We start from the raw sequence: 20,287 nt of genomic DNA on the forward strand, positions 1-20,287 counted from the left end.
TATTATTGCAGTTTTTGCAAAACGGAGGCACAACGAAACCTTCCTTCGTTTAAGGGCTTCCAACCTAGCTATTTTTGGGAGCAGAGAGTATGGCCCTAGCCTTCTTTGAAAATTTTCCACAAGGTCCTTTTTTGGATTGATTAATTTTTTTCTGATTCTTCATGAAAGATACCAGGGTGCCAAACTGAACAAGCACATTCGAGATACGGTCGGACAAAAGACGTGTAAATACTTATAGAGTGGGAAGAGGGACGCTAAATTTATTTAGGAGCTTAAGGAGGGCGATAGACACGTTAGCTCCATGGATGATGTCTTCGACATTGATATCCCACTTTCAATTTGAAGAAATTGTGAGGCCAAGTAGTTTAAATGAAGATACAGAAATTTCTGGATAAATAGGATTAAGAAAACAGGGCGAAGATTTGAGAAAACAAATTGTCATTATCATGGACTTCAAGAGGCTTACTGTCATATCTAAGTCCAAGGCTTCGTCTCCAATTTCATTGAGGATACTCATTGGGCTGCTTATTAAATTTCTGAAGCAATTTTCAACAACCGTTTAGTCATCAACAAATTTCCATCGGTCAGGAAATTTCTTCGCGAGGCTGTTAATCATGACTGAAAAAAGGAGGGGACCTAGGAGAGTACCTCGGGGTATACCATTGTTGACAGGGAGAGGGTTTGAATAATGATTTTGATATTCTACAACCTGTGATCTATTTGCTAAGAAGGAGGCAAATAATTTTACCAGTAGGGGATCAATATTTAACTCGTTTCAAGTTTCTCAATTAAATTATTGTGGTTAACATGGTCAAATGCCTTCTGAAGGTTAATGGAAATTAAGTTTAGCCAGGAATTAGGCTTTTCCCGATATGGTCAAAAAGAGAAACGAGATAGTGGAAAGTAGAAGTGGATTTTAAGCTCCCGAATCACCTCAGGTCAGCAAGAGGTAGGATGTTTTCATTTAGCAAATCTGCAAGGAATGCTTCATAAAGTTTCGAAAAAATGAGAGTAAGAGTAACATGACGAAAGCCTTCAAAACCAGGCTTTTCGTTTTTCTTTTTCAAAGGGGCTATGAAACCTTGTTTCCAAATTGTTGGAATTTGCCCAGACTCAGTAATCTTGCTAAACAGGACAGACAAGGGCTTAGAAAGGAAATCATTGAAGGCACTAATAAGAGGAAACGGGAAATCCAAAGGACAAACACTAGTTTTTCTTAGTTTTTCAGTTCTTCTATCTATCTCAGACGAAGAAACAATGGGGAAAAAAAGGAGATAGGGCTCCTGTTGGTAATTGGTCGGAGGATGCTGGAATTACCTGGACAATGGAAGTGAGGAATTTATTTAGATTATTGGCCATAACAATAGGAGGCTTGGGTAAGTTGAATTTAAGCTGCTCAAGCCTCCTGCAACACAGCCTTTTAACCTTGGAATACCAATTTTTTGTTTTATTAGTGAACAGTTCTTCGACCTTGTTTTTGTAGTATGTATTTTGTAGTATCGTGTTTTTGTAGTATCGTGCCAATTTAAGAATTTCTCTTTTAGTTGATTTTCATAGTTTATTGGCTTCATCCAGTTTACCATTTTTGAAATGCTTTAATTTTGTTCTAATTAGTGTTTTTATAGTTTGATTAATAAAAGGTTTATCACTGGAGCATATTTCAAATATTTTTTCTCGTAAACAAATTTGATATTTATTAATTAGCTTTTTGTGGAACAAAGTCATTTTCTCATCAATATTTTTTATTTTTAAATATCAGACCAATCTTTAGTATTCATCCACATACCGAATTAAAGAAGATCAGAACTTTGAAGGGGTTGATAAGCGCCATAAATTTTTGAGAAAGTATGCGTAAAATTTGAGAAGGGGGATAAAAGACTTGGAACAGAATAACTCCCATGTAATGGGGGCAAAGCTGAGGGAGGGCTGTAAAAATTATGAATATCAGTTAAAATAACATCAAGAGAGGAATTTTCCCAGGTCGTTAGTATTTTAAAAATTTAATTTAATTTAAGTGAGGAGCAAAATCTATTTTAAGATCGTTGGCATCGCCAACTAAAGAAGGGCCAGCATTGGGGCACTTAGAAATAACAAAATCAGCACTTTTCTGTAACTACTGGACGAACTTGCGTATTGAATCGATACTTTGATTTGGGGACTAATGGAAAACAGCTATTACAATAATATTAAATGGACGGGGGAGTACTTTTGGTCTAATACTTAGCTAAATGATTTTATCATACTTGGATAAACTAGGGACACGAATAAGCTTTGGGTAAAGGTTACTCTTCATAAAGAACAAAGCACCGCCACCTTTTTTTCTGAATGAGTGGTCTAAAGGATGGGGTTTAACAAACTCTGAATAATTTGTCAGGCGCTGGGACCCTTTGTAATGGGACTGTACTTCAGTTAACAGCTATAATATCTATTATATTTGATTCTGAAAGCACCTGTAGCATTGTAAGTTTTTCAAAATTAAGACTTTCTGCATTAGTAACTGAAAGTTTAAGAAAAACAAACCGATTGGGGAATCGTGACAAGGAGACTTGATGAGTTTGAGAGTTTCCTGGGTGGGGTTTTAACTTAATTTTGTGATGCTTTGGAGAACAAGGGTAAGAAAAGGATTTGCCTTGGGGATTTGGAGGTGGGGGACGGGCAAGGATATGAATGAAGCATGATAAGGAAAGTGCAACTTGTTTCCAATTGACGGGAACTGAGTACAATTAGGATTTATTACAAGACAATTATTAAATGCAAAAAGTCTCAGATGTAAGTCACGTTGACAGGGTAGGCACGGTGGATAAAACGAATGGGCTGGAGGTTGGATTTTGTGAAGATGCAGCTAGAAGGAGTAGAATTAAGAGGATTTCTGATAGAGTGGAAAGGTGGAGATGGGAAAGCAAGAAGGTGCTGGGAAAGGGAAGTGGGGTTTGGACTTTTTGGGAGAAGGGAGGTCGAATTTATTTAGGAAAATGATAGGTGGAGGCCCGTACCAGTCAACAACATCTTGGATGCATGGAACGGATTCCATGCATCTGACATTCAAGTCAGGTACAATTTCTGAACTTAGATTTATGTCACTTGCAGCGGCTAAGGTTGATGAGCTTAATCCACTGCTTCCTTCATTAGCATTCATTGAGCTTAAAGACAATGCACTTTTTTGATGATGAGAGTCTAAAGTGCTATTTACCTCGTTTGGGATGGAAATATTTGTAGGTTGACTTGAATCACTTTTATAAATTGACAGAAAATCTGTAATAAGCATTGATGTTCCGTTAGCAACATTTTAAGATAAAGGAACCGGTAAATATTGAGCAGTAGATACATTTGACCTACAAATAAAGTGAACATACTATGCGATGCCATTTCTTATGGTGTTTTTGAATATAATAACCGCTTTTCTCGCAAATACAATTTTAATCCCTTTCAGGACCATTGAAAATAATATTTTCCTTCTATATTTTTGGATATAACAATGAGTTAAAACATTTGTTTCAAACTTGCTATTTCACTATAATTCCATTTTGAAAAGGTTGCGTAATTCCCAAGCATTGATTTGTCAAGATTAAGTTTAAAAAAAATTGAAACAATTCCGCTATGTTTTCTTCCTATTCTCTTACGCCACTAAAAAATTGCCTTTTCACCTATATGTCAAAAAATATCTAAGCTGACAGAAGAAGCATGGCGGATGGAAAAAGGAGAAATTATATTGAATTTTTTCATCCAACTTAATTGTCACGAATCAATACTTGCAGATTATATAACTTAAACAAAATGGATTTTACAATAAAATAGTAAATTAGATTTCGATGTTTTAACTCTATTTGGGCCAAAAATCATAGAAATAAATTATTATGTTCAAGGGTTCAAAAATGTCTTGAAGCTGAATTTGCGAGAAAATCCATTATTACATTCAGAACGAGCCTAAAAAGCAGCATCTTGTGGTTTGTTCGCTTTATTAGTTGGTCAATCATATGATTGCTCAATATTTACCTATCATCAGATTGAGGAAATTTTTTTTATCCTTCAACTAAAAAGAGCGTCACCTAGGGAAATAAATGTGGCTTTAAATCTCAAGTGCCGTTTTTGTAGCTGTTAATTTATGTTTTTAATGCTAATGGCGCTACTTGCCTATAAGACCAGACATTTAATAGTAAATATTAAAGCTAGATGGCGCGAATGAACTATTGATTAACTTCTACCGTCGATCCTTTATAAGAAATAGAATATAGTCTTGTATTGGGAGGCTATGGATTTTTGAAAATTTGAATAAAATAGACAATAAGTTTGGGTCCATCATAAATATTTGGCACTAAAATGGCGGGAAATCAAGGAATGGAAACGTTAATTCCAATTGTGAACAGGTTACAAGATGCTTTTGCAGCTCTTGGTGTAAATATGTCCTTGGATTTGCCCCAGATTGCTGTGGTTGGTGGTCAAAGTGCAGGAAAAAGTTCTGTGCTTGAGAATTTTGTTGGCAGGTATATATAAGTTTCTATTTCAGAATAGGGAGTAAAATTTGTAGTTTATAATAATTCAGCTAGGATGAAAGTGAATGTATCACCTAATGCCTTTTTTATGCTTTTTTTTTGTTATAGGCTAATTCAATAATTGCCTCTGGGGTAAATTTCATTGTGAGCCCTTTAAAGGCTCAAAACAGCCTATTTTAATTAAAAGTATAAAAATCATGTCTAAAGTAACTTGCTAGTAGTTGATTCATGAATGGCAGGCCTAGTTAGGCTATGCTATTATTTAGGTAAATATTAAGTAGTTATTTCATCCCTTTGAAAAATGGAAATAATAGCATATAAGCCTATACAATAAGGTAGCCTAATATCCAATTTCTTTCTAAATACAAATATTTTTACCATCTAGTTGGATAATTTGGTCAATCCCTATAGCAATAATTAAATTTGTCAACTAGTTGACAAGACAATTTGCCCCAGAAAGCTAGGCTATTCCTTTTCCAACTAGTTGACTAGCAAATTTCTCCCCAGCAAAAGTTTGTTTCCAACTAGCTAGAAACAAACAATGCCCCAGAAACTCTTCTGTTAACCATCTACTTGGCATGTAACTTTTCCCCAGAAATTTTTTTATTAACCAACTAGCTGATAAAAAATTTTGCCCCAGAAAGAAAATTCCTTTTCCAACCAGCTGGAAAAAGTGGTTGCCCCAGAAACAATTCTGTTAACTGTCTAGTTGGCAAATAACATTTCCCCAGAAAATTTTCATTAACCAACTAGCTTTGGCAAAAATCTAAATCAAAGCTATATGTAGCCTAGGCCTGTAAGCTATTTCAGTAGGCTAGATTAGCAATTTGTCTCAATTTTAGAAGACACACATGCATAAGGAAGGAAGGAGGTAGCCTAGATCTGAGTAGGCCTTTGACAAATAAAAAAAAATAGTATATAGCCTTATATAAACTAGTTGACAAGTAATTTTGGCAAAATTCTAGTTAGTTAACTTCTTGCTATCTCAGAAAGGGTTTAGGTTAGGAAAATGAAACTTTCAGGGATGATTCTACTGACTAAAGTATGTCCAGGGAAGGTATTTTGAAGCAACTACCTCAACTGCTCCCTCTAGAGGGCCCTGCCCTTTGATGACCCTTAAAAATATGCATGTTATAAAAGTAAAACCTTGCAAAATAGATCTTCTGCTTAATTGAAGTACAACAAAATTGTTTTCAGCTTCATAACTTTGCTCTATTCCATTTTATAAGGTTTTAAAGATAGGCCTATGCAAATACATTTCCTAAATTTTGATAAAAAAAAACTTTGATATGGCTCAAAATTCTACTCAAATAACAGGAATTGCATTTTCAGAACTAAAGGCAGAGAAAAAGCAACTAGCAACTAAAAATTAAGGTAAAATGTTGTTTTGTCAAAATTTCAATAGGTATAGACCTGTCATATAGGCAAACTTCAGGGCCCTCTATAGGGAGAAGGAGTAGAGGTGGATACTGTAAAATACTTTCCCGGGACATACTTTAGCCTGTAGACCCATCCCTGAAAGTTTCATTTTCCTAACCTAAACCCTTTCTTAGACAGCAAGAAGTCAATTGACTAGAATTTTACTGTAATTTCTCCCTAGCAACAGTTTTGTTCCAACTATTTAGAAACAAACATTGCCCCAGAAACTCTTCTGTTAACCATCTAGTTGGCAAGTATCTTTTCTCCAGAAAAATTTTCATTAACCAGCTAGCTGATGAGAAATATAGCCCCAGAAAGAATTTCCTTTTCCAACTAGCTAGAAAAAGAAGTTGCCTCAGAAACTCTTCTATAAACCAACTAATTCACCAACAAAACTGCCCCAGAAATACTAAATTAATCAACTTTTCTTGGAAATCTCTTTAGATATAACCTTTTCTCCAGAAAAACATCTATACCCTCATAAATTTCTATTGGGCTTTGTTTATTTTCTATGTTGTAAGTTTATGTTTGGTGGCACTAAGGTCAGATCAGGTGCCATTAACCTTTCCTGTAGAAGAAAATATGTTGTAATTCTGGCATTATAAATTCTGTCATAATTGATATTGAGAAGCCCCTGAAGGCAAGGTAAGTACCATAATGTTTTGAAATGATGTGCCTTTCTGTTAGGCTGAGTTGATAGTTGAATCAGATACAAAGAGTGCAAGATGAAATTGTTTTCCAAAGAAAAGAAAATTATGCTGGACATATCAGGGGTTTATCTGACTTGATGTTGATTTGTTACACAAAATATATATATAAAAAAAACTACAAGCTACAAATGTAAACATCTTTGAAAATAATAACTCACATAGCTGTATTAATTAAGATGATTACTCTCCAGGAAAAGAAACATTTTTGGAAACAAACACAAATCTCAGGAATATGGCTAAGGCAAATCAATAGACATTTAACAGAAACATTAGGATGATCAAAGTTACCATGTTTTAAATAAGAAGCCAAGAAAGTCAATGTTGACTTGATTAGAAATTTACTCAAGCCTTGAAGAACTAAGCATGGAGTATTGTTCTATAATAACATGAATGACTTCTGAACATCAATATATGTTATAACTTATTTTTCTCATACCCAAAGCTATCAGCTATCATTTCCAAATTGTTGACTCCTTCTCATCTTCTTAAAACTTGTGGGGAAAGACAGACATTGAGTGGTCTATTAGCTTGAAATCATTTTCATTTTTTGCTGTTTCAACAGGCTTTCATCAGCTTCTTGAAAACATTTTTTTTTCTGCTTTTTCATACATGGTGGTATAAAGTAAAATATTAAGATATGGTTGTATAAAAGCTTTTTTTATTTTGTTGTCTTTTTAATGTATTTTTGAAACACCATCAGAAAACACTGTCAGTTATGATTGCATGAAGCCAAAGCATGAAAATATGTACTTTCAAAGTATCAATAGGTCTAGCACATTCTCAAAATGTACTGCCCACCTCTCTTTAACTCTTTCCTTATCACTAATTGTGGCCCCATTCCTATCTTTAACTGGGACCACTCTGGATTGACGACTCCCTCTCAATTTATTAACATGCCAGTATAATATTTTTACTATTATGCCATCTAGCTGTATCTTCCAGATCCTCAGCAATTTTATCCATGGCCTCCACTTCACATCTCCTTAGTTCATATATTATGCTTTCTCCACTTTCTTTACATTCCTTTTGTTTTCATACTATCTATCACTCTGATAATTCTTGTACCAACCCCTTCTACTCTGTATTGAACATAAAGCTTTTTAACTAATATTCCTAGCTGCAGTTTTAACAGTCTAAGACACCATCAGCCACTTCACAAATTGTTTTTCTAAAATTATTCCATTCATCTTCAACATTGTCAAATTTGAAACTCTTAAGTTTAGTATTTAACTGTTCCTACTAAATTTCTCTCAAATTTTCATCCTGGAGTCTATCAACATCAAAGCTTTCTGGGAGGTAGTTACCCTTCCAAAATCTCAGCTTTAAATTAACCTTAGACACTACTAGATAGTGATGTTTACTTTTAACATCAACAACAGGACTCCTTTATTCCTTATTATCTTGTATAGATCCTGCTAGTCTTTAGTTTACAATAATATAATCAATAACTTTTGCTGTCTTACCATCACATGAATACCATGTCAGCTTATGGGCATTTTCTGACCAAACACAGTATTGGTTATAACTAAGTTGTTATACCTACAAAATTGCAAAAGTAGCCATTACTGTTTTCTTTTCCTACACCAGCTTTACCTAGGCTAGGATACCATCTATCCTTATTTCTACCAACCTGGGCATTAAAATCTCCTAGTAAAAACACCATATTTCTACCTGGTACCCTATCTATTTGCTCCTTTAACTGTAAGTAAAATTCATATGAGTCACTAGTATCTCTGTCAGTTGGTTCAACAGGGGCATATACTACTTTAACTGATACCCTGAATTTTTTAGTCATAAAATGAGCAATTAGTATTCTATTGTTAATACTGGCAAATGTTTACTTTTGTTACAAGTGCTCTAAAGTGCATATTACTGCATATAGCAAGATTCTGATGATTACATATTGTTTCTTTGTCATTATTAGAGAAGCATATCCATTTTTTAGCTTTCTAAAATTCCCCTCCAACAAGACTAAATATGCATAAAGTGGCCTTGCTTACTGTTAACATTACCTATAGAGTGAAGTGTATTAGCCCATGAGCCCTGCAGGCAGCAGGGCGAGGTCTGTATGCTATATTTATTCAACAAAGAGTGATAAAACTAAAACAAAATAACCTCAAACCAGGTTTATTAAATAAATATGGAATATAGACCTCGCCCTGCTGCTTGTGGGGCTCATGGACTAATATGCTTTACTCTATAGGTAATGTTAGCTGTAAACAAGCCCACTTTATGCATTTTTAGTTTTCCCCATGGAGGAGGAGGGTCAACCAGAAATAGTTGTGCTTCTCTAATAATGACAAAGAAGCAATATGCAATTATCAGAATCTTGCTATATGCAGTTATACACACTCTAGAGCACTTGGAATGAAAGTAAACATTTACCTTAATACCTTCCCAGCCTAAACAAGGCTTAGCAGTTTCCTTATTCATCATGAACCCTACTTCCTGCCTATGTACCCCATCCTTTCTGTCTGAGTAAACAAATTCTATGTCATCTAATTTCATGCTTCCTACCCCTTTAATATGAGTTTGTGAAACTCCTAATAAATCCAGTTCAAACCATCTGAATTCATCAGTCAAAATGTTGATATGATAGTCATTTTTAAAAATTGTAACATTCAAAGTTCCAATTTTCATGTTCTTTAAATCATTCAAAGTATTTTGGCCTCAGGAAAGGCAATGATCCCAGATACCAGTGCATGACGGGGACCAACATATCTTCTCATGTCTACACCAAAGTACTTAAGCTGGCTTAGAACCAGACAGCAATTAGGATTCCTGTCCAATGAGGTGGATTTGCCAAGCCATGTCAAGGCTCAGACCACACAAAGTTGAGATTTTGTCTTAGATTTACCTTAAATTGCCAGTTGGAGCAAATCTAAGAATTTTCCATTCTTCTAATGCTCTGTTATGACTTCTGTAGGTTGTTTGATATGGCTGCTTGCTACATTTTGGCTCAGGGCCCAACAGCTTCCTAGTTTTACAGAACTCTTGCTGTAGCCATTCTTTGTCAAGATTTTGCTGGAATGCACCTGTCAAATCAGCAGCCACTGTATCTTCAGACAGTTGATTACAAGTTTGTTACTTGCTGGCTAAAGAAATGGTTTCTTTCTTGGATTGAGGAGTGTTTCTTTAAGATTTTCTTGGAATGCCCTCTTGTCACAGAATGTTCTGGAGGGGGCAAGGTGACCAGGGAGAATATTTTGGAAATAATTTTATGGGTCATAATTATGTCGCCACATTTCCTCTGGTATGTGAGAGTAGGAAGTTTCAAGTGACATAAACACTCTTCATGTAGCATTTGTTTGAGGCCTTTCACCCTTTTGATTGCTCTTCATTGTACTCTTTCTAGTATTTCCTTGTCCTTCTTCAAGTAGGGTGACACCAGGGACATTCCAACCTCTAGGTGCAGGCAAACTAGTGCCTTGTAGACTTTCTTGTGCCATATATTTATTTATTGTGTCATTTATTATAAAACAAAAATTGTTTGACAAAATGTTCTGTCGAAATATAACTGAAGATCGGAAATAAAAAAATCCACACTGACAGTATTTTTGGGAATAATTAAATTCATTGCCTAAAGTCCTACATTACCATTCCTGTAACATGCTTTATACAGACTTTACAAACTGTATGCTTTTCTTTTGTAAACAAAAACAAACAACAACAACAAATTGAGAACAACTAAGAAATGCTAACCAGAAAATAAACAGAAAGCACAAACAGAAGTGCAAAAGAGTATACCTGAATCTATACAAGCCTAACATGGAGGACTTTGGTTCTAGGTGAGCTTTGCAAGAATCATCCTAGCTTCCATCATACATAGAATTAATTTAACAAATCAAGTAGGCATAAAAACTATATTTAGAACCAAGATTATACTGTAACCTCTTGGAGAACTAGAGGGGGTAGCACCGTTACAACATTGGGGTTAACTTTTTGTGTTGTTAACTTTAATGGTCATTTGTAATTTTTGTTCGTTTTTTGTTTGATTGCTTTTTCCATGGTCATATATTTTGTTTAAGTTGAGTATCTTAAGTAATATTTGTTCTGTTCTCAAGATTTAATTTTATCTTGAATTTTGGGAACCACTTTGTGTTTAATCAATTACACATATTCACATTTTCCAATAAGTCAACCTTTAAAACAAAATTAAAAAGGTTATTTAGAGAGACACAAGTTTATTTTTTATCATGTCGTATTTTTTCCTTTTTGGAACCCTCTTAACTTGTTAATAACACGTCGACAGTTTTCTTCTGGATGTAAAAAGCATATCTTGGATTTTAGATTTTTATGGCACTTGGTATTGCCAAGTGACATAGCAACGGTTCATTCGGAAAAATGACATCTGAAATTTAGAAGGATATCGTGTCTTAGATCTCTTGTTTTAAATATCGAACGGATCTGGGGACATTGGGGGGGTTGGAGGGGAAAACTGGAAATATTGGGAAATGCTTAGAGTGGAGAGATTGGGATGAAACTTGGTGGGAAAAATAAGCATAAGTCCTAGATGCGGATTGACATAACTGGAACGGATTCGCTCTCTTTGGGGGAGTTGGGGGGGGGGGGCTAATTCGGTTAATTTGGGAAAATTAGAAAAAATGAGGTATTTTTAAGTGATTGGGTATTTTAAGTGATTTAAAATGAGTGATCGGATCTGAATGAAATTTGAGATTTAAAAAAGCCTCGTAACTCAGACCTCTCATTTTAAATCCCGACTGGATCTGGTGACATTGGGGGAGCTGGAGGGGGAAACCGGAAATTTGGAAAATGCTTAGAGTGTGGAGATTGGAATGAAACTTGGTGGGAAGAATAAGCACATGTCCTAGATATGTTATTGACATAACTAGACCGGATCTGCTCTCTTTGGGGAGGTTGGGGGTGGGGGGGGGGTAATGAAAATTAGAAAGAACAAGGTATTTTTAACTTATGGACGGGTGACCAGATCTTAATGAAATTTGTTATTAAGAAGGACCTTGTGTCTCAGAGCTCTTATTTTAAATCCCAACCGGATCTTGTGAGATTAGGGGGGGGGGTTCTGAGGGAGAACCGGAAATCCTGGAAAACGGTTAGGGTGAGAGATCGGGATGAAACTTGGTGAGAAGAATAAGCACAAGTCCTAGAGTTCTAGATCGCAATTTAAATTTTCTTTCCGTCTGTCTATCAGTCCCAGTTTTGCTAGTTTGGGCACTTTCAGATAAGCTAGAACGATAAAAAGTTGGCAGACGTATCAGGGACCTGATCAGATTAAATTAGAAATAGTCACTTCCCTGATTCGACCATCTGGATTGGAAGGACGGTTATTTCGGAAAAATTAGAAAAAATGAAGTATTTTTAACTTACGAACGGGATGTCGGATCTTAATGAAATATGATATTTAGAAGGACCTTTTGTTTCAGAGCTCTTGTTTTAAATCCCGACCGGATCCGGTGATAATGGGGGGAGCTGGAGGGGGAAACCGTAAATCGTGGAAAACGCTTAGAGTGGAGATATCTTAATGAAACTTGGTGGTAAGAAGCTCTTGGCTTTTGGCTCTTCCGACCTTGTCGCAAGTGCCATATGAGCTCTTGGCTCTTGTTTATTGTTAATTAAGATTATGTTTATCCCCCCCCCCGCCCGCTGGAAAAATAAAACCAATGAAAGGAAAGTCAAGTCAGTTAATGCAATTTGTACTTTCAATGTTTTCAAAAATTTTCAATGTAACTAACATAGTTATGGAACGAGTAGTTGTAATACTACTACCAGTGTTCAATCGCTGAAAATCTGACTATCAAGTGAATGCAGTCTCTTCAGAGTGTGTATTCATCGAAAAGGGGAGAAGAGACAAGTAAAACATGAATGCAAAGGCTAGGTTTACCAGAAGAATAAAGAAGGGGCTTTCTCCTTATAGACTATGTCTAGCCGTCTCAAAGTTTTACGACCAATATATGAGTCGTAAAAATATTTTTAGATTATGCTTCAATTTAAAGTTATGACTTTTTTTTTTTAAATTACTTTGAATCGTCATTCTCCCTCTTAACAGAAGTGTGATATGAGCTTAAAAACTTCGTTTCTGATTTATGTTTTTTATTTAAAATTGAAACATCTCAAACAAAACAATAATTTTAATGTGTGTACATATCTGCACAGAGTTCAGGGCCTGAGTTAGAATGATCCACCAGAAAAATTTAAAAATTGACTTTTTTGTTTTGACCCCCCAACCTCCTTACTCAATTGTCCAATAACTCCTTTAAGGCTTTAGTGCATTGCCAATCAAATATCGATTTTTGTTACTGATTTTTTTTTTTTTTTTTTTTTTTTTTTTTTTTTTTTTTTTTTTTTTTTTTTTTTTTTTTTTACAAAAAAGCCGTGTTGTTTCATTACTTGCAGTACTAGCTTATATTTACACCGGACCCAGTCCCCCATGTTACAACTGTAGGATTAATTCTGATTGAGGAATATACTTACAGCTAATGCTGATATTAGGCTACATGCAAATTTTAGACTTGTTACTGGCTATTTGTAATCCAATAACATATTCTATAGTGCACACGGGGAAGGGTAATCCTCTCCTTCAAAGGAGTGTTCTAAGAACCCCACCCTATGACCAAAGAAAAATTAAAAAAAAATTAATTTTATTATTATAAAACTATAAAATTTTAATTTTTGATCCTCTCCCCTAAAAAAATGTTCTTCAACCACTTAGGTTGAATCTAGCGTGCACTAGCTCAAACCGATAAGCCTTATCTTTGTAAAAGTCTACAACCAAAGGAGTTCACATTTTAAATACACAAGGAATACTGCCCTTGGAACGCTGCCCTAACCAGAGAGGGGATCTTAAGCACAAATGATGAACCAATCTACGTTTATTATATTAGGCTTTTATTTAATTTTATTAAATTAGAATTATATGCTTACTCAAATATTAGGCCTGCTTAATTTTATTGTTAAATATAGTTTTTCACTGGAAAGATCATGTCTCATTTGGGATGGGTCTAAAATTGAGAGAAAAAAATAAATCAAGAATTATCTCAACTGTATTGCTAATTGTACTGTCCCTGTCGTTGTACTGTAATAAGTGTACTGTCCCTGTCGTTGGCCTGAAATTCAGTCTCAGCAAACCTAGTTTTTAGCTAGCCTAATTAGCAATATAGATAAAACTTTTTTTGCAATGTTAGATCTTTTCCAAATGGGAAAGGATCGTATTATTATTTAATTTATTATTTATCTATTCTTATAATTATTTAATAGTTTTTAATTAAATAAAAGTATAATTTAATATAATTTCAAATCAAAGTTAAATGTAACGAAAACAGTATTGAATTACGAAAACTGGGTTTATTGAAATTCGATTTTGCGTCCGCTAGGTTTTTCTGTTGGTTACTTCACCGCTTAGTTTACAAATGAAAATTCACCTAGTTTTTCGGAATTTAGAATTTTTCGGAATTCTGACTCAAATTGTTTTTTTTTCTAGAGACTTTTTGCCTAGAGGTTCTGGGATTGTAACAAGGAGACCTTTAATCTTACAGTTGATTCATTCTAATATGGGTAAGTTTTTATAGATATTTTATTAACTAATATTTATAGTTATTATCCTTAAACAAGATAAGACTAAGTTCCATTCTCAAAATGACTCACTAGTCAGCACTGTCAAATTGCTATTTATCAGTAGAAAAAAGTTATGCAATGCAAGATATATCTTTTCTTGTTAAAAGTAAACACTGAAGAATAGTCAAAAACTAAATTAAAAAAAAAACAAAAAAAAACTGTTAAATATGCAAGCTCGTATATCGGATTTATTATTTAGTTGCTGTTTTTTTTTGGGGGGGGGGGTGCTAAAAGCTTAAAAAACGCCTCAACAATTTCTCTAACGCATTTTTGTCCCGTTTTACGAGTCGGATATTCGGAGAGGTGGGGGGGGGGATTGCAAACAATTAAAAGACAAAAAAGAGAGAAACAAAAGGTGGTTGTAAGTCAGAGGAAAACACAAGGGGAAAAGAAAGAAATAAGTCATGGATATTTAGTTGTATACAACGAAGTGTCTTTGGCGGAGATGAAGTAAGAAAACAAAGTGGAAAAATAAAAAGTAAAAACCAGAAAACTAGAAGGATTAAAATCCAATATAAAAATACCAAATATTACAGTCATTTATCCTAAAAATAGACAACCAGTAACCAATAAAATGGCAGAGGCGGTTTTAGGGGAGGGACAAAGAGGGCACTTGCCCCGGGCGGATATACTTTAAGAGGCGCGAAATTTCAAATAAATCATCTAATCGTTACAGTCATTTTCTAGTTTTGAGATTTTATTTTATTAAAATAAAGTGGAGGGTGGAGCTAATAAATCAAAATAATTAAAAATATTTGAATAGTTTAAATAATTAATGAAGAATATTAAAAATAAATAAATTATTAAGTAATTAATTGAAAATAATTTCTTTAATAAATTAAATTTGTTAAAATTTGGTCTGAAAATTTTGTGAAAGACAAGGGGGGGGGGGGCTCCCCTGGCACGAGAGAGGCCAGAACTGCCACTGAAAAATACAGTCTACCATCTGAGGAGCTCATTGGACAAAAGGCATAAAACAGCATACATTTTTAAAGCAAAACCACAAAAAAAAATCATCCTTTCTCCGAAAACAAAACTTCATGTCTCCCTAACCTCCCCTCTCCAAAAAGACTTACGTTAGTTAATTAAAAAGGAATTGGCAAACTCGTTTTGTCAAACAGTTGCTAATTTCATCAAACAGTTCGTGGTAACGAACTGTAGTAAGGAGCGACCCGGCTCAATAGTAAACGAAACTCTAAAAAACTGAATTTTGATACCAATAGTTCCATCAAAAGAATCGGATTTTTATGCTGATTTTAAATATATAAGTTTCATCAAATTTAGTCTTACCCATCAAAAGTTATGAGCCTAAGAAAATTTGACTTATTTTGGAAAATAGGGATAAACACCCCCTAAAACTCAGAATTTTAACAAAAATCACACTGTCGCATTCAGCGCGTATCAGAGAACCCCACTGTACAGGTTTCGAGCTCTTATCTATAAAGATGTGGAATTTTGCGTTTTTTGCCAGAAGACCAATCACGGGTGCGTGTTTTTTCATTTATTTATTCATTTTTTTTTCTTTCCAGGGGTGATCGTATTGACCCAGTGGTCCTAGAATGTCGCGAGAGGGCTCATTATAACGGAAATTAAAAGTTATAGTGCTCTTTTTCAGTGACCAAAAAATTGGAGGGCACCTAGACCCCCTCCGACGCTCATTATTTCCCAAAGTCACTAGTTCAAAACTCTGAGATAGTCATTTTATTCAGCATAGTCGAAAAACCTAATAACAATGTTTTTGGGGACGACTTACTCCCTCACAGTCCTCGGGGGAGGGGCTGCAAGTTACAAACTTTATCCAGTGTTTACATTGTTTACCAGTGTTACGTTTTCAGGTTTTTTTTTGGTTGGGGAAGGGGGGGGGGGTTGAAGGGAAAAGGTTACGTGGGGGGATCTTAGCATGGAGGAATTTTTCATGGGGGAAGAGAATTTCCATGAATGGGGCGCAGTATTTTCTAGCATTATTTAAAACAAAAACAATGGAAAAATAAATATGAAAAGTTTTTTCAACTGAAGTAAGCAGCAGCATTAAAACTTAAAACGAACAGAAATTATTACGCAAGTGAGGGGTTCATCTCCTCCTAAATACCTCGCTCTTTGCGCTAAAGTATTTTTAGTAATTTCAACTATTTATTCTACAGCCTTTGTGATTCAGGGGTCATTCTTAAAGAATTGGAAGGAAATGTAAGATTTAATGTAAAGAGTGAGGTATTAACGAGGGGGCAAACCTCCTCATATACGTAATAAAAATATACGAATATAGAAGTTCCTTACGTAAGTTAATTCGTAAGTTATGTATATTTTTTATTAATAAAAACGTTCGTAAAAAATAAAGTTCTAGTTGTCTTTTCAGTAACCCAAAAATTGGAGGGTAAGTAGGCCTCCTCCCCCATCCCTTTTTTCTCAAAATCGTCCAATCAAAACTAAGAGAAAGCCATTTAACAAAAAAAAATGTTGTGCAAATTTTGTTTTAATTATTCATCTTTGGAGAGACAAAATCAAAACATGTATTCATTCAAAAACGGTCAGAAATTAAATAAAAAACTAGTTTTTTTTTAACTGAAAGTAAGAAGCGACATTAAAACTTAAAACGAACAGAAATTACTCCGTATATGAAAGAAGCTGTTACTTCCTCAACACCACGGTCTTTACGCTAAAGTTTTTTACTGTTTTAAAAAGTAGAGTTGAGAGAAAGAGTCAAACTTTGAAAAATAATAAGCTACGCAATTAAAGCCACAAATGCCAATATGTTAAATTACATTATTAAAGGGGTGATTCTGTTAGTAAAGCGCTGGACTTCAAGTTAGATTATCATGTGTTCGTTTCCAGCTTGGATTTCTGTTTCAATTATTGTTTGTCCCTTCTCATGATTACTTGTCAGATAATTCACTATTTTTGCTAACGTGATGCGCTCATTTTTAAAAGCATATCCCAGGAAGGCTCATTTTAAATCTATCACTCATATTTACGTGCCTTTTATCAATTTTACCATCCATAAGTGCCATATAGTACTAAAAACGGCACTTTTGGTACCACTTCTTAAGTGGAAGAGTTTGGGAGTATAAAACGTTACCATTGCAATACTTATGGTCCAAAGCCCTTAACTGGAGGTTTATAAGTACCCCTCACATATAATCCCCGTCCAAACCCTCTTAGGAAGTTTCAGAAGTCGCCTAATCATCTTAAAAGTTAAAGATTATTGTGAAAATAAATTAATTAAACTAAAATTTAAAACTTTTCAACGAAGAATCTACCAAAAATTAAGTTTGAATGATCAACAGTTTTGAATTGAAGGTCATGGAGGTCATGGTGACCTCCCCCGTCCCCTAAGTGTTCAGCCATCTTTCACCTCTGATCAGAATAATTATAAGCTTCGCAATACCGAAAATTATATTCAAGTTCCTTTTACTCCTTGTGTAAGGTCAGACTTTAATCCTTTAATTGCGAGTTATATTGTATGGAATAAGTTGCCCGAATCAGCTCGGAGGTGCCACTCATTCGGTTTGTTCAAAAAAATTATTAAAAATTCATTGGCTTCTTAGAAATTATTTTATCTATTTTTATATGTGTATATGCGTGTATGTATTCATATATATTTCCTTATTATTTCATTGGAGTCTATTTTATCTACAGATCTACATAATAATTTAGTCTATTCAATCTATTAGTCTATTCAGTTTTGTTTTCTATAGTTTTTTTTATTTTTATTTACATTTTCCTTTCTTCTCCTTTTTGCTCTTCTCTCTGTAAGTGATTTTTTTTTTCTCTGAGTAAGTGGCTCGTTCATTTCCCCCTTTTTTACAGGCCAAAGAGCCTTATGGGAAATAGTAAAATGTAATATTGTATGTGTGTTTCATGATGAATAAATCTTATCTTATCTTAAAATTCACTCTGTGATGAAGCCTGTGCGCTATTTCTAACGGCGGTAATTGAGGGGAATGGATATCCTTGCCCCCTTTTTTTTGCTCCTCCCTAGGTTTTCGAATATACCTTGTTTTGAGTCATTTCTTTGAAAAAGGCACTTTTTTCATTTAAAAAATGGGGAAACAACCGAAAGTGCACTTTTTGGGAATGTGCTATCAAGCCGAATTTATAAAAAGCCATTAGGTATAAATACAATATTTCAAATGAGCCCTTAAACAGCTCTCTTTGGTTACAGTAGCCTTCTGGTTTTTGCTAGTTAGTAGGTGATTTATAAAGCCCTGTCTTCATTATGGCTTTTTCAGGCGAAGTTGGGCCGAGTAAAAACTGCTTTTTGCTCATCAAAAAACAAACGTTCCTGAAAATATTTTGTTTTGTTTTGTAAAGTATGGATAGTAAACTTTATGTTATAAACTGAAAGTTTTCGCAGCTGTCAAGGTTGTTTGCAGTATTTTCACTTGATAAATCACTCCAATATTTCTGTATGCTGTTCAATCATTTCGTGGTTGCTAAAAAAATATTTAATTTGGTGCTTATGTTTTAAGATAATTTTAATTGTATACTGAAAGCTACTTATGTCACAACTGGTGTAAGACTATGAGAAGCTTTATAGATTCGTTTATTGCTTTATAGATTCGTTTATTGTCGTCAGGTTACATGCTTACTTTTGCCTCCCAAATCAATATTCCTGTTTTTTATACTTGACTGTCTTGTTTTCAGTAAAGCGCTAATTTTCTGTAATCCCAAAAGCACAGGGTAGCATAATTAGTTGGTGTATTTGTACTAGTTTTAATGATATATATTGGATAGGCTGTGAAGTAATAATTTTGTCCGTTTTTAAGTTTCAACTTTGCTCTTTACTCCCCTCGGATTTTTTTTTTTTTAAATAATGGAAAAAGAGAACTTGTGCAATGTTTTGGAAACGTTTCATCCCCGAAAGATTTGTTTGATAGTGTAAATAGGACTCGTTTATTGTTTAAAAAAGGGCTAAAGATATCAAGTTAATACTTTCAGGTAATATGGGGGATATGTTGAACTAAACCAACAGACACTATGCTCATCCAGGTTGTCAAAAGGGCGTGTCTGCAAAATTTTGGGAACAGTTTGGGCACTAAGTTGAAACTTTTAGGGAATACTGAGGGTAATTTTGTACTACCAAAATACTTGTACTGTTAAAGACACAATCAAAAGACTGTGAACATCTTGGTTGCTAGAAGGGAGTATTTACAATATATCAGGATCGGCTAAGTCGAAACTTCTAAGGAACCTCGAGGGGGATGCTGAATTAAAGATAAAACACTATATTCATCCAGGATGTCAAAAAAGCGTATCCGCTATATATCAGAAACAGCTAAGGCTTGAGTCAAAACTGTCGGGAATATTGATCTATGTGTCGACCTAAATTAAAAGACGCTGTATGGAGCCATGTTCTCAGAAAATTGTATCTGCAGTGTATCAGAAACGGCTATGGGTATCGCTGAAGCTGTCAGGGCTGTCTCTGTAAGAGCCTAGGCTATTAAGCTGAAACATTCAGGGAATGTATTGAACTAAGTTAAAGACACTATGTACATCCAAGTTCTAAAATAGTGTATCTGCAATATCTCTCGGGCGGCTTAGGGTATTAAGTTGAAATTTCCAGGGAATGGTGAACAAAATTGAAAATCATAGTGTGTCCATGTTGTCAAAATGACGTATCTGCAATATCTCAGGAACAACTAAGGGTATCAAATTGAAATTTTCAGGGAATGTTGAGCGCTGTGTCGAAAAAAAAAGTCAAAACCAAATGTGCATCCAGGTGGTCAATGGCGCATGTGTGCAATATCTCAGAAAAGGCTAAAAGCATTAAGTTGAAACCTTCAGGAAATGTTGGGGAGTATGTTGGAATCAATCAAAAGATAATATGCATATCAAGGTTGTCAAATGAACTTGTTCAAGGCCACACAGTGCCTACGCTCACGTCAAAGTAAAAGAGTTTAAAGAGTCTACTTATTAGACTCTTTGGGTCTATATTTATTCATTTATTCCATTTTCACTCCATTTATGTAGGTCTATATTTAATTATTTATTCCATTTTCATTCACATATAATCTTTTGAACATTTCCCCAAGAGGAGTGTTGTGAGTATATTATCGAGATATTGCCGTTGAACCAATACCT

The 20,287-nt window shown here is 34.6% G+C and overlaps 1 protein-coding gene across 13 annotated transcripts in view; it reads left to right on the forward strand.

The window, feature by feature from the left end:
- The first annotated feature begins 4,227 nt into the window (after positions 1-4,227).
- The window catches only part of LOC136036885 (dynamin-like), a 134,406-nt gene continuing 118,346 nt past the window's right edge, over positions 4,228-20,287 (forward strand). For all 13 annotated transcript variants that reach the window (XR_010619808.1, XR_010619809.1, XM_065719233.1 and 10 more), the window contains exons 1-2: positions 4,228-4,481; positions 14,076-14,149. Coding sequence is in view for 11 of the 13 variants with exons in the window: in XM_065719233.1 (XP_065575305.1) it covers positions 4,318-4,481; positions 14,076-14,149 (238 nt within the window). In the remaining 2 variants the exon portion in view is untranslated. The remainder of the gene's footprint in view (positions 4,482-14,075; positions 14,150-20,287) is intronic.

Source organism: Artemia franciscana, chromosome 16 (assembly GCF_032884065.1).
Source record: "Artemia franciscana chromosome 16, ASM3288406v1, whole genome shotgun sequence".
In the NCBI taxonomy this organism is placed as follows: domain Eukaryota; kingdom Metazoa; phylum Arthropoda; class Branchiopoda; order Anostraca; family Artemiidae; genus Artemia; species Artemia franciscana.